The following is a 15,011-nucleotide window of genomic DNA, read 5'->3' as shown; positions in this document are numbered from 1 at the left end:
AATTAATGGATGGGTCTCTTAGAACATTAAGGATGGGTAACAGGTCAACCAGGAAAGAGAGAAGTTAGGTATCCAGCTACCAAGGAGAGGTACAAGAAGAACATTTTGGAGACAATGAATTGGAAGCTCTTTAATCACTGATCAAGCTCTTTAAACAATGACCCAGAATGATTTAGAAATGCAATTTATATTCATGTTATTTCCCAATAATATCACTGACAACTAAGATCCATTGGGCGCTTTCCATAAGCAACAATCGTGCTAAGGCTGTTCAGGTATCATTTCATAACCTCACAATAACCCCTTGTGGGAGGTAGTATCCTTATCCTGGTTTTACAAAGAGGGAAGGTGAGATTTGGGAAGGCAAAGTTACCTTCTTAAGATCACAGATCCAGCAAGGGGATACCGTGATACTGAAAATAAGTGGGTAACGGAAACTGGTCCCCTGATATTTTTGAAACATCAAGTAGCATAAAATGAGGTATATTTTTACTTTGCAGATACCATGACTTTCTGATTTATTTTTCTAGGAAGATAATTTTCTGTTTAGGATCCTCCTAGGTATGACAAGGCAGAACAAAATTCTACTCAGTAATGGAAAGGATGAGGAGGGTAACATCCTCAAGTCGAACCCTTTGTATACACCATCTGTTTCATCCTCGCAACCACCCTGAGGGGTAGACACAATTACTGTTCCTATCCCAGATATAAGGAAGCTAAGGTGTAAGGAGAGGCGGTGGTGGGTTCCATCTTAAAAGGTCACAGTCAGCAAGAGATGAAACTCAGGGTCTAACCAAAGGCCATGTAATTCCAGAGACCATTCTTTGGCCACTATAGTCTCAACTCAAATGGGAAGATGGGAATTTGGGGGAAAGAACTCTAGAATCTCTGAGAAGACTAGATTTGAGGGACACAAGCCTGAAAACAGGGAGCCTCATTAAAGTCCATGCAAGCTATGTACTCTAAGACCACAAATCATTCCATGACAACACTAGGAACTCCGGAACCTTCAAATACGATTATAAGGAATGGAGGAATAAGAGAGAAGAGTTAGTAAACTACAGCCTACAGGTCCAATATGGCTGTTTTCATAGATAAAATGTTTTCTTGGAACAAAGCCAATTTACATATCATCTGCTGATTTACATACCATCTCTGATTGCTTTTAGGCCAGAAGAGCAAAACTGGGTAGTTGCAACAGAGACTTCATGGCCCACAAAGCCTAAGATACTTACTGGCTAGCCCTTTACAGATAAAGTTTGCCAATCTTTGGACTAACTGTTAGAGGGGCTGAAGCAAACACCAGCTGGAAAAACAGCAAGCTCAGAATCTCCAGGAAGAACAAGCATACACTTCACCTACCCAGCTGGTACTTGAAACATGCAGCTTATAACTGTGTTTTTCAAAAAAGCATAATATCCAGAAGTTTCCATGTGACACAGTGGGTTAAGGATCTGGTGTGGCTTTAGCTATGGCACAGGTCACAACTGCAGCACAGGTCCAATCCTTGGCCCTAGAACATGTTGTGCATGCAGCCAAAAAAAAAAAAAAACAAGACACAAAATCCCAAACCAGTTAGCCCTGCCCTTCGCAGCCCACCTGCCCTCTCCATCCGCTAAAAGGAACAGCAGCAGTCAGTCCTACCTTTGTTGTACATATTCGTTGGCACTTGGACGTCACTCAAACTGATGTTCACAGGCAGATTATTAAAATGGTCATTGGGGGCTAAGATGAATTCCTTCCCCAGCTCCAAAAAATTCCCATCTTTGTCCCTTTCATTTATCAGCACAGCATTGAAGTATTCATACTGAAAGAGAGAGAGTCAAAGGACATGACATTTAGCTTAGAGAAGATGGCTGTGAACTCAAACAGACCTACCTGCAGGCAGGCCTATCCTACACTTGTGGGTCCTGTTCTTGTCACATAATCTCTTTAAGTCTCTCACATTGTCCATGGCTGCTTCTGTTATAGGTGTGATAGAACTACATAATTATTTCCCAATGTAATTAAATTCTCTTGAAAAATCTAAGCATAAGATGTTGCACAGTACTTCCTGAATAAACAGAAAGCTGTCCTAAAAAACGTTTTAATTCCTTAAAGTTTGAAGACAGACCCTGCCCTTGTGCAGCCTTCCTTTAAGTAAAAGGAAACTGAAAATCAAAAAACAAGTAAATGGGTATGTCAGAGAGTCATATTTGTTGTTCTAAGTGCTATTCATGTGTACACTTATTCAATTCTCCTAACAACTCTATCAAGTAGCTTTTCTCAGTAATCGTACTTTACAAATGAGGAAACTGAGGTAGAGAGAATTTATGTATGATGTCAAGATTACACCACTGGTAAGCAGAACCGGAATTCAAACACAAATAGTCTATTTCCAGAGTCTGTGCTATTATCAGCTGTGCAGTATTGCAAAATGGCAGATGATAGGTGTGGCTAGAATGATCAGATCAGGAATTTAAAACAACTATAGTTAATACACCAGGGGCACTAAAGGAAAAGTAGAAAACAGGTAAGAACAGATAGATGACCACAGAGATGAATTTTCTAAGAAAAGAATCAAAAGGAAATGCCAGCAATCAAACACACTGTAACAGGGAGGAGTTCCCATTGTGGCACAGTGGAAACGAATCCGACTAGGAACCATGAGGTTGCAGGTTTGATCCCTGGCCTCACTTAGTGGGTTAAAGATCTGGCATTGCTGTGAGCTGTGGTTTAGGTGGCAGAGGTGGCTCAGATCCCACATTGGTATGGCTATGGCACAGGCCAGCAGCTGTAGCTCTGATTCGACCCCCAGCATGGGAACCTCCATATGCCATGAGTGTGACCCTAAAAAGCAAGAGCAAAAACAAAAACAAAAACACTGTAACAGAAATGAAGAATGCCTTGGATGGCTCATTGGCAGACTGGACACAGCTGAGGAAATAATTAGCGAGGCTGAGTCTGTCAATAGAAACTTCCCAAACTGAAAAGCAAAGAAAAAAATATGTAATGGGAAAAAAGGAACAAAATAGTCAAAAGCCATAAAACAATTACAAAAAGCGTAGCATATGTGCAACTGGAATCCCAGAGAAGAAGAAAGTGAAAAGAGAAAAGAATAAATACCTGCAGTAATAATAACTGAGAATTTTCCAAAATTAATGACAAATACCAAGCAACAGATCTGAGAAACTCAGAGAATGCCAAACCTATGAATACTAAAAAAAAAAAAAAAAAAAAAAAAAAAAAAAAAAAAACTGCATGTCATATCCAAACTGCAAAAAAACAAAGAGAAAGAAAAAATTTTGAATGAAGCCAAAAAGAGTGAAAAACATACCTAAAGTTTTTGAAATTCAACAACATACTCCTTAATAAGACATGTGTTTAGGAAGAAAACTATAGGAAAAATTGGAAAATATTTTCAAAGAAATGATAATGAAAAAATACCCTTTGTAAGAAATAACTAAAATAGAAATTAGAGAAAAATTTATTAATTTATAAGCTTAGAAGACAATTTTAACATGAGTACTCTGAGATTACCTTAAGAGGATAGAAAAGAACAAACAAAACAATGCTAAAAAGGAATAAAATAATAGAGATAAAAGCAGAAACCAATAAAACGGAAAAACAAATAACAAGGAAAAAATCAATGATATCAAAACTTGGTTCTTTAAAAAGATTAATGAAATTATAAAACCCTAGCTAGACTGATGAAGAAAAAAGTAAGGAAGCACAAAATACTAGTATCGGGAATGAAAGAGGAAACATCATCATAGATCCAAGTGATAATAAAAATATAAGAGAATATTATACACAACTTTATACTAATATTGGACAACTTGAGTTAAATGTCAAATTCCTTGAAAACTAAAATTACTAAAACAGACGAAAGAATATAAAATATGTCTGGCCCTATATATACAAAAGAAATTGAATTCACAATTTATAACAATGCTAAAATAAATGAAAAATTCCACAGTCTTTAAGGCATTAGGCTGCTGTGGCCTCATTTGCCTGGCAAAGCAATAAAGCTATCTTTTTCTCCTTCACCCAAAACTCTGTCTCTGTGTTTCTATTCGGCACCTGTGGACAGAGGCAGAGTTTTGGCAACATATGTAGAAAGCTCTAAGGAAGTCACATAATCTGCTATAATTAGTAAGTCTCCCAAGGATATAGGATATGAGATCAATGTACAAAAATCAATTTTATATCAATATACTCACAAAGAGCAATGAGAAGAACAAATAGCATTTAGAATAGCATATAAAGCTTAAAATACTTAGGTATAAATTTTTAAAAACTGGATTTCCCATTGTGGCTCAGTGGTAATGAACCTGACTAGTATCCATGAGGATGAGGGTTCAATCCCTGGCCTTTCTCAGTGGGTTAAAGAATCTGGCATTGCCGTGAGCTGTGGTATAGGCCAGCAGCTGCAGTTCCAATTTAACCCCTAGCCTGGGAACTTCCATATGCCACAAGTGTGGCCCTAGAAAGACCAAAAAAAAAAAAAAAAAAAAAAAGAAAGAAAGAAAAGAAGAAAGAAAAAAAAAAAAGCAATACCTGTATGCCAAAAACTACAAAATATTGCTGAGATAATTTAAAGAAGTCTTAAACAAATAGAGATGCTTTGTGCTTAAGGATTGGAAAATTCAGTAGTAACATGCTAACTCTCCCCAAATTGATCTAAAACGTCAAAGAAATCTCAACCAAAATCTCAATAGGCTGTTTGTGGGAACTGCTAGGTTAATTTTAAATTTTACATAGAAATGAAAAGGATCTAGAAAACAATTTTGATAAAAGAATAAAAAGGTCTAATGATTCACATTTCCTGATTCTAAGTCTTACTCTAAACTTGATTAATGAAAATGGTGTGGTATCGGCATTAGAGTAGACAAACAGATCAATGAAACTGGAAGAGAGTCCAGAAATAAAGCTGCACATGCACAGTCAACTGATTTTCAATAAAGGTGCTTAGATAATTCAATGGGGAAAGTATTTTCAACAAATTGTGGTAGAACAAATCACCAACCATATGAAAACATATCCTCAACCTCTAATTCACAACATGCACGTATTCATTCAAGATGGACAAAAGACCTAAATGAAAAAAACAAATCCATAATACCTAAAAAAAAAAAAAAAAAATTGTTGCCTTCAGGTAGGCAATGACTTCTTATGTTAGAATTTTAAAAATTGATAATACGGACTTCATGAAAATTGAAAATTCCTGATTATCTATTAATAAAACAAATAGCAAAGCCATCATTGAGGAAAAAGTATTCATAAAACACACATCCAACAAATGACATGTACACAGGACACATAAAGAACTCCTTTAACACAATTTAAAACATAAATTAAAATACAGGCAAAAGATTTGAACAGGCACCTTATAAAGGAAAGTATATGAATGGCCAATATGCAAACCAAAAAGTATTCAACATCATGAGTCATCAGGGAAGTGGAAAATAAAACTCCATAGTTGCTCCAAAATGCAAGTATACATCCACTAGAAGAGCTAAAATAAAGATTTCTGAAAACAGTAAATGTTGGCAAGGATGTGGAGTAGCCAGAAATCCCATACATTGCTCAAGGAAATATAAAATGTTTCAAACACTTTAGAAAACCATTTGCAACGTCTTCTAAAGTTAAACACGTATCTATCCTATGATCCAGCAAATTCCAATCTGAAGTATTTATTTAAGAGACATGAAAACGTAAATTAACAAACAAAGCTCGACATGCCTGGTTAAGGCCAGTGCCATTATGGTTCACTCATAGATTCTAGAGGCAGCTTCAAAACTGCCATTTAATTGAATAACCCACACAGCGCAGAAAGCAACTGAAGGAAGGATAAAAACTTAAGGATTTTGCTCGGTGGTGCCCATCCTTTACCTCAGACAATTGCATGTTCTTCTTCTCCCCAAATCTATTTGCACATTCTGTATTGATTGTGAAAAGGCTGAGTCAGTGCAAATAATAAGAATCATTTCTCAATCCTCAGAATCATTGTTGTAATTATGAGGCGAAGTGTTTACATCCACAGAAGTAAGGAAAAGGTGTGTTTAGTTCAAGTCACCTGAGTCTTTGTCAGAAATTAACCAGAGTAAATTAGTTCTCTTGTGAGTATATCTGATCATCCACCAAGTGTGATATAGCACAAAGGAAACCAATCCAGGGGAAGAAATTTGGCAAGAAAACATGAGGGACAAAACGCTAAGTATGCTGATTCCCCAAACCTGGCCTGGCACCAGGTCAGGATGCAGCGGTCCAATGAATAAGTGTCTAAAAGTGATCCACTGGGACAAGGATAGGCAAGCTTTTTCTGTAAAGGGTCAGATTGTACATATTTTTGGCTTTGCATATTATAGAGTTTTTATTGTGATACAATGCTGCTCCTGTAGCATGACAGTGGCCAGACAATACATAAAAGAGTGTGCCTAGCTGCGCTCCAGCCTAGCTTTATTTACCAAAAATTTACAAAATTACAAGAAGGATTTGGCCTAAGGACTGTAGTTTGTCCCTACAGGAGGGTGTTATGAGATTTTCAAGAGATAGATAGAGAAAACCTCTAGAAAGAATCAAGCATTACTTTCACTAAAAAGTATTTCAGCACAATATTGAACAAGAAGAACAAAGTTGGAGGACTGACCCTACCTAACTTCAAGACTTCCTGTAAAGCTACAGTAATCAAGGCAGTGCTGTATTGGGGAAAGAATGAACAAATAGATCAACAGAACAGAAAAGAGAGCCCAGGAATAGATCCCCACAAATGCAATCAACTGATCTTGGACAAATAAGCAGGTAGTCTCCTAAAACAACTGGTGCTGGAACAACTGGACAACATATACAAAAAAAATAATCTAAACCCAAAATGTATATCCTTTAAATTTAACTCAAAATGGATCACAGACCTAAATATAAAATACAAAACTATAAAACTCCCAGAAGATAATAAAGGAGGAAACAGAGATGACCTTGGATATGGAGATGCCTTTTTAGATACAACACCAAAGTCATGATCCAGGGAAGAAATAATTGATAAACTGAGCTGCATTAAAGTTAAAAACTGCTCTGTGAAAGGTAATATCAAGGGAATTAGAAGACAAGCCACAGACTGGGAGGAAACATTTGCAAAAGACAAATGTGATAAACGACTGTGATTCAAAATATTCAAAGAACCCTTACAAGCCAATAATAAGAAAACTAACAAGTCAATTAAAAAATGGGCTAAAGACCTGAATAGAAACTTCACCAAATAAGTTATACAAATGGCAAGGAAGCATATAAAAGATGTTCCACATCCTATGTCATCAAGGAAACGCAAATTAAAACAAAGAGATTTCCCACTGTGGTGCAACTGTCTCTGAAGCTGCATGGGTTCAATCCCCAGCCCCACACAATGGGTTAAGTACCTGGCATTGCCACAGCTGTGGCACAGGTTGCAGCTGGGGCTAGGATTCGATTCCTGACCTGGGAACTTCCATGTGCAATGGCTGCTGCCAAAAACAATTAAAAAAATGAAACCAAAAAACAATGATATACCACTACACACCTATTAGAATGGTTACAATCCAGAACACTAACATCACCAAATGCTGCCAAAGATGTGGTGTGATGGAAATTCTCATTCATTGCTGGTAGGAATGCAAAATGGTACAGCTACTTTGGAAGACAGTATGGTGGTTTCTTATAAAGCCAAACATACTTTTACCATTCAATCCAGCAAGCATGTTCCTTGGCATTCACCCAAGAGAGTTGAAGACATAGCCAAACAAAAACTTGCACACAGATGTTCACAGCAGATTTATTCATAACTGCCAAACTTGGAAGCAACCAAGATACTGCTTTTAAAACGTGAATAGGTAAATAAACTGTGGTACAATCAGGAATATTATTCAGTGCTAAAAACGAATGAGCTATCAAGCCATGAAAAGACATGGAGGAACCTAAATGCATATTACTAGGTGAAAGGAGCCAACATGAGAAGGCTACTGTATGATTCCAACTACATAAAATTCTGGAAAATGCAAAACTGTGGAGACAATAAAAAGGTCAGTGGTTGCCCGGCATGGGAGAGTAGGAGGAATAAGTTGGCAGAGTAGAACAGACCATGAAAATAGTCTTATGACACTATAATGATGAATAAGTGTCATTTGTCCAAACCCACAGAATATAAAATACCAAGAGTGAACTCTAAGGTAAACTAGGGATGTTGGGGATTATGTGTCACTGTAGGTTCATTCCTGGTTAAAGAAAAAAATGGATCATTCTGGTGAGTAATGCAGATAATTTGGGAGGCTCTGCATGTGTAGAAGCAAATGGGAAATCTCCGTATCTTCCTCCAAATTTTCTTGTAAAGCTAAAACTGCTCTTTTTATTAAAACAAAAAAAGGCTTTTTAAAAAAGGTTTTTAAGCAGCATCTCTGTACATATTTATTTGTAACTCATGTGTACTACAAACTATTATATTAGCATGTGTATCATAAAACTGCAAAAATTATAATAAAAGTGAATAGAAAATAAGACAGATATATTCCTCTTGGGCATCCTAGTGGCTCATTTTGTGCATCCCTGGATGCAGCACTTCTCTGCAGTGTCCCAAAGTAGCATTTCCAAAGTACAATCTGTGCAACAGAAAGCCATTCCATGGAATACTGATAAGAAATAATTCTTGTGCACCATAGTGAACAAAATCTGAGGGGAGAGCTGGGGCTTAAGGAAAGGCAAGGAAGTTTTTCACTTCAGGACTTTTCAGGGTCTTTAATTCATTTTGAGAGTATACTATATGTACCTTGAATATCTCGGGGGAGGGGTATTGTATGCAGCATTTCTCAAATATAGCTCATCATGTAGGTGTCCTCAGCATCTACCGTGGGGGCCACTTGACAAGTACTCATGTGACTGTTTCATCAATGCAACTCCCCCATGAGACTATTTCTGCAACTGGAAGAACTGTCTCTCTTTACTCAGCCCCTAGCACTTATTGGCCAACTAACTGATCAAAGGACCAATGTCTGAATACTTGTGGTCACCAGGTCTCTCACCAGAACTACATTCAACAGACCTGTATGCAGAATCACCTCTTCAAGACCCTGTGGCAGCAAGGAAAATTCTCAGCAGGTTAGGTAGATCATACTGTAAGCTCTTACACCTTGAGAACAGAAGCTGTAGGAGACCAAGGTCGTATTGCTGCAAATCGGGACAGAAGACTGTGTGTAAAGGTAGTTCCAGAAGCAGCTGGAATTGCTGATCTGTGCTAATCATCTTCAGAGGATGAATACATGAAGAAGCTCTGTGATACCTCCATGACCTGAGAGTTCCCCCAGGAGCTGGGCATTCCCCTGCCATGCATTCCCTCTCCTCCAATGTCACTGTCACAGATACATGTCAGTCTTCAGTTCTGATGGGGGTGCCACCAGGGAAAAGAATTCATTGCTCTGCCCCTCTGCCAACTGCAGAATCCAACAGTTCAGATCTTCTCATTGACTCAGCTAGATTCATATTGCCAAGTAGGCTCAAGCTTCAGATTCAATAGGAAGTATCATGAGATGGCAAAAAGGGTACAGTCTGGGTGCCTTCTCTAGTTGGTTGGTGATGACTGCCTGTATGGGTTAAGAAGGTTTCTAAGGCAGAACTTCAACCCAAGGGATGCATGGAATGAATATACGCTCTGCTTTTAAAGCTGGCCCATCTTCTCCCATACCATGCAAGTCTTTGAGAACTCATCACTCCCTGGTTTAGAGGTTGGCAAACCATTTCTCTAAAGAGCCATATATTAAATACTTTAGGTTTTGCAGGCCAGATAGTTTCTGTCAAGGCGTTCAATTCTATTTTAGCAAAGGTAGCCTATACAAAAGCAAATGGGTGTGGGTGTTTTCTAATAAAACTTTATTTATAAAAACACTCTGGTGGCAGGAAATGGCCTGCAGGCCTTTGTTTCCTGAACCCTGCCCTGATTGCCTCCATAACTCTTTCCAGGTGAGAGGCACCTAATCTCATAAATCACCATGTCTTCAGGCAGTGCTTCTCAACTCAGGCTGCAGAGATTTTCAACATCCAGATGCCCAAGCCAAACCTCAGAACAATGAAATCCAAATCCCAAGGCAATATTTTTTTCAGCCTCCCCCCAGTGACTCCAATGTATAGCCCAGGCCAAAACTCACTGTTTCCAAAGGCAACTTCTGCTTCCCCTTCCTGCCGAGTAAGCTCCGTAACAAAACTGCAAGGCCCCATCACAAAGGGCCTTCTTCATGGCCAGGAAGTATCTGCTCCACACATTTTGGCTTTAATGAAATCCTGTCTGTAAAGTTCTCTAATTGTTTCCTGTGTGTGTTTGCTGAGGAACCAACCAACTGCAAACTCCCCAAGAAGTGGGCCTGTGCTTCTCTGCTCAGCTGCTTGCCTTGGAACACAAGGACAGTTCTGATGTGGAAAATCCAGTCCAAGCGTGGGACCCAAAACACAAGGACACAAGGTCAGGAAAGCTAGCACCCATTTAGCAAATAACTGGATTGGTCAGGATTCTCCAGAGAGACAGAATGGGGAGGAAGAGAAAGAAAGCAGTATTAATTACTGATTAGCGGACCTGGGTAATTTAATTGTGGGGACTGCCAAACCCAAAATCTGTAGGTAAGTTGGCAGACTAAAAATTCAGGTTATAGGTGACATAGCTGTCTTGAGGGCAACTCCGTAGGGCAGGCTTGACAGGCTGGAAACTCGGGAAGGATTTTCATGTTGCAATCTCAGGACAGAACTGCTTCTTCTGAGGTAAGAGGTAGACGGGCCCCTGGGCTGAGAACATCTGGGACTTGTGAAGCCGAGTAGATTGGGCCTTGTTTTTCTCTGACACCTCAAGGAGAAAGTTAATTGCGGGAGCTGAGCTCTGCTGGAGTAGAAAGATAAGATGACCATATCAATCACTCCTGGGGTCAAGGAGAGCTCCCCAATTACACATGGACAGTAAGACTCCTAGGGGTTAAAAAGGAGGGGGCACCAGGCCATAGTAAGTCTTGATACTGTCCTGGCACCCTTTGCTCTGGAATCCATTTTTGCCAAAAGATGTGCAAGCATCGGGGAAGGACCTGTGTCCAGTCAAGTATGAGAAATAAAATAAAATAATTGACTAAAAGTAAACAAAGACCCGGAAAAACTGTGCTATATAAGTGATTTAAATCACCTCTCTGGTGTGCTCCTCACTCAGGGGGACTCCAGTCCCACCCTCCTCTTTAGGGTGTGTATTACTTCTTTGCTTCTGACTTAAACTCCTTCTCTGTGTGCTCTCCCACATGCTGTACTGTGACTTTAACAATAAACTTTATACCTGTCTTTACAGTCTTTGCCTCCTTGAAACATTCTTGCTTTCAACAGGGGGCAAGAATCAAGGCAATTCTGCGCTTAGCCTCTAGCTAGTCTAGTGGCTAGGATTCCTGGTTTTTATCCAGGCTGCCCAGGTTCAATTCCTGAGCAGAGAATTAAGATCTCACTTCAAGTCATCAACTCACTACTGGTCTCTCCGAGATCACTTCCTCAGGGAAACTGTCTTTGCTTTTAAGGCCTTCAGCTTACTGGACGAGACACCCCCTCATCATGGAGGATGACCTGCTTTACTCAGTCAATGGCTTGCACTTTTTAATCCCATCTGAAAAATACCTTCACAGCAACAGCTGAAGTGGTGTTTGACCAAATAAACAACGGAGCACCACAGCCTAGTCAAGTGGACAACAATCACAGTGACTTTCCCCTCTTAGTGGACTATGGCTTGTCAGTTGGGCTCCAGACTGCTCCTTATCCTCTGCCATCTATCAGGCAGGCAGTGGCCAGAGTGAGGCTTTAGAAACATGAATCAGACTATGTCATCCCCCAGTGGTTTCCTGCCACCCTCCGAACAAACCCTTCCCCAGGCTTTGAAAGACTCTGTGATCCAGTTGCAGCGCACCTTGCCCAACTGGTCACCTCCACTGACCAGCCTCTCATCCCTGTCCAGCCTCACTGCCCTCTTGGTACTATTCAAACAACAAACTTGCTTCCCCATTGCCCCAGTCTCCAACCCTTCCAGGAAGGCTGGATCAGTGCCTGAGGCAGTCGCTACCTCAATCTTGATTAAAAAACAAAACAAAACAAAACCCTCCTGTTGACCTAATCTGAGTAGGTTTCTATTACTTGCAAGCACTGAGTCCCAGCTAGTGCACTCATCACATCCTAATAGTGAAGGACTTCCAGGAACCTCTCAGACTTGCTCTTGGCACCCCAGATCCTATGTGGGTGCATGCCTCCAGACTAGGTGGGTCCTTGCCCTTGTGTACTGCACCACCTGGCCCTGTCACTGGCTCCAGTCTCAACCAATCCATTCTTGTCGGCCCAGTCACCACCCGTCTTTCTCTGATGTTCCTCATCTGTAAAGTGAAGCAACTAGGAACTTGTCACAGCTGCATGTTGAGCTCCCTCACAGTGTCAGGCACAGGTAAGTTCTCGGTGAAGGGCAGCCGTGGTTGAGGCTCAATCCCATCTTCAAGGCCTGGATCTCTCTCCTCCCCTAGAAGAATTTCTCCTTCCCTGTTAACCTGCCCCCTCTAATGTCCTCTCCCCTTAGGAAATCAATAGATTCTTTGGTCCTTTCTATCATGATATTCACTCCCAGAGAAACTCTTAGAGGGTTTGTTTTGGATGGTGAGCCCCTTGCATCCCATGGCAGAGCTCCCATGCCTCCCTGGATTTCAAGAGCATCCTTCCTTCCCAGAGATAACATGCCTTTCTCATCTCCACTTCTGGCACCAAGCACAGCGCCTGAAGGTCCTTGGTCAGGTGGTGGGATGAATGAGTAGATACATCACTCCTCGTCTCTACCACTTAGGAAGACATTTCCATGTCTCACCACCAATTTAGAAGAGTCTTCCCACTCCTTGCTCAGAAGTTAGTTCCAAGCCAGGGGAGGAATCTGGATGTGTGCCCTGATTTCATCCCTGTGCCTACCTCTGCTTGGATTTCACCCTGTATAGGGTTTCCTTCTCGAAGCAAGAACCAGCAATGAGAGGAAGGACTTTGGAGCCCGACGCCGAGTGGAAACCATGCTTGCTTCCTAAGGGCACCCTCACATCTCTGTGACTCAGTTTCATTCTCTGTGAAAGTAGTAGGTGGAGATGCCTACATCTCTGGGTCTTTCTAAGGATTGAATGGGATAAATGTACAAAACGTGGGCACAGAGCCCAGAGCAAGGTCTTAATATGGTTTAGTTCTTTCCTCTTGTCTTTTATTTTTTTTCCCCTTCCCTGCTCTGGGATAATGGCCAACTTTTTATGACTTAGATTAAAAAATAAAAATTAGTAGGAATATTAGTTCCAAATGATCCAAGCAAACACCAAACTCCCAGCACATGTGTATCCTGTGGGGAAGTGACACAGATTGCTACTCATCCATGCCCTGCTCCAAAGGTCTAGAGCTGTCTGGTTACTACTTAGTAATCTCATTTTCTTCTCATATGTGAAAATTGATTTTTTTAATGATCTGTTCCAGAATATTTCCAGGTATTAATGTTACATTAACTCATTTATAATTCCCCAAGTGTTACCGTTCCTTTAAAAAAAAAAAATGGATAATGAATATCCCTCTCCCAGCCATCTGGAATCTCCGGCCTCTGAGGATATCAAGTATGAGTATTCAAGGCCTCCTTAACAAGCTACTTACACAGACCTCAGACTGCAGCTCCGTGCATGTCTAGCTGGCCACTGGCATTTCATTTTAAGGGCCATAGAGCAGAGTGTTTAACTCCAGCATGCTAGGTTCAAGTCCCAGCCCTGGTGCTTCTTCATAATCTCTCAGTTACTTCATCCATTAAATGGGATCACAATCATCCCCATAATAGGGGAGTCATCATGAGGAAAAAATAAAGGGTAATAAAAGAAAAGCACTTAATGGAGTGCTTGTCTCACAGTATTAGGTCGAACTGTATAAAGCTGCCCTTTTTGTAGGTCAAAAGAGACTACATATTGGTAATTTCATATGGCTCTACCCAGCGAGTGTTTGACTGAGGCAGAGCTGACTGACAGAGAGCAAAGGGAAATGTGTGAAAAGACAAGGGAAGAATATTACCATCTCCTACTCTCCAGTGGGGGCTTCCTCAGCAGTCCCTCTGCCCACTGCCCACCTAGCATCATGTCACCTCTGCTCCCCCCCACGCAGACTCACTGGTCTGTCAGTCCCTCTGCTGCACCCTGATCCTTAGTCCATGTGACCTCCGGCCACACTGTTCCCTCTGACCAGAACACTTTCTCCAGCTGCCCCCCTACAGAATCCTTGCTCCTCCTTAAATCCACCCCAATTGTCACATCCCCAGGGTAGCCGCCTCTGACCTCCCTGACCAGGAACATCCCTATCAGGTGCTCTTGAACTCTCATGGGGCACAGGTGCCAAGCACTTATGGCAGGAGTCATCACGCACTTATCTGAGTGATTATATAGCTGACACAGCCTCCACTCTACAGTGTGACATACAGGTTTTCAGGGATACAGCTGTTTCTTCTTGTGCCACTGTAATCACAGCACCTAATATAATGCCTTGAACACAACAGGTATTCAGTAAAGATTAATAAAGGAGTATGAAGAAATGACTATCCCACAGCAGCAGTGCCCAGCACTGGTCCTCAAGACATGGGTAGAACTCAGAGGGGCAGAGGGAAGCCCACAGCAAGCCAAGATCTGGCCTAAAGAGGGGAGCTGAAGAGTCCAGACTCCTCTGTGGCTCATGTGGTTAACTGTTCTGTCTAACACTAGGAGAGGGGACCTCTCGAGGCAGCTGGGAATGCCAGACACATGGACACCCCAGTCTGGCTGGGCCTTCCCCTTGTTTTGTATTCTCAAATGGCTTCTGAAGACCTTCTATGTGCTGCTTTTAACCTTGCCACTCAACCTCCCCACCAGCAGCTAAGATGATTCTTTAAAAATTAAAGCTGTCTCTACCCTGCTTAAGTAATGGCTTCCCATTTGCATAGAATTTAAAACCTAAGGCCACACTGATCTCTCCTGCCTCTCCAACTC

General features: G+C 41.0%; 1 protein-coding gene across 26 annotated transcripts in view; it reads right to left on the bottom strand.

Annotated features, from left to right (window-relative positions):
* CACNA2D3 (calcium voltage-gated channel auxiliary subunit alpha2delta 3) overlaps positions 1–15,011 on the bottom strand; it is a 924,345-nt gene that overhangs the window by 605,700 nt on the left and 303,634 nt on the right. For all 26 annotated transcript variants that reach the window (XR_014823278.1, XR_014823270.1, XR_014823269.1 and 23 more), the window contains exon 5: positions 1,645–1,807. Coding sequence is in view for 3 of the 26 variants with exons in the window: in XM_084988628.1 (XP_084844754.1) it covers positions 1,645–1,807 (163 nt within the window). In the remaining 23 variants the exon portion in view is untranslated. The remainder of the gene's footprint in view (positions 1–1,644; positions 1,808–15,011) is intronic.

Source organism: Sus scrofa, chromosome 13 (assembly GCF_054392235.1).
Source record: "Sus scrofa isolate SSC_HxYL_T2T_F1_AM1 chromosome 13, Sscrofa_HxYL_maternal_Yorkshire_Landrace_v2.0, whole genome shotgun sequence".
Lineage (NCBI taxonomy): Eukaryota > Metazoa > Chordata > Mammalia > Artiodactyla > Suidae > Sus > Sus scrofa.
This window is presented reverse-complemented; position numbering and strand designations above follow the sequence as displayed.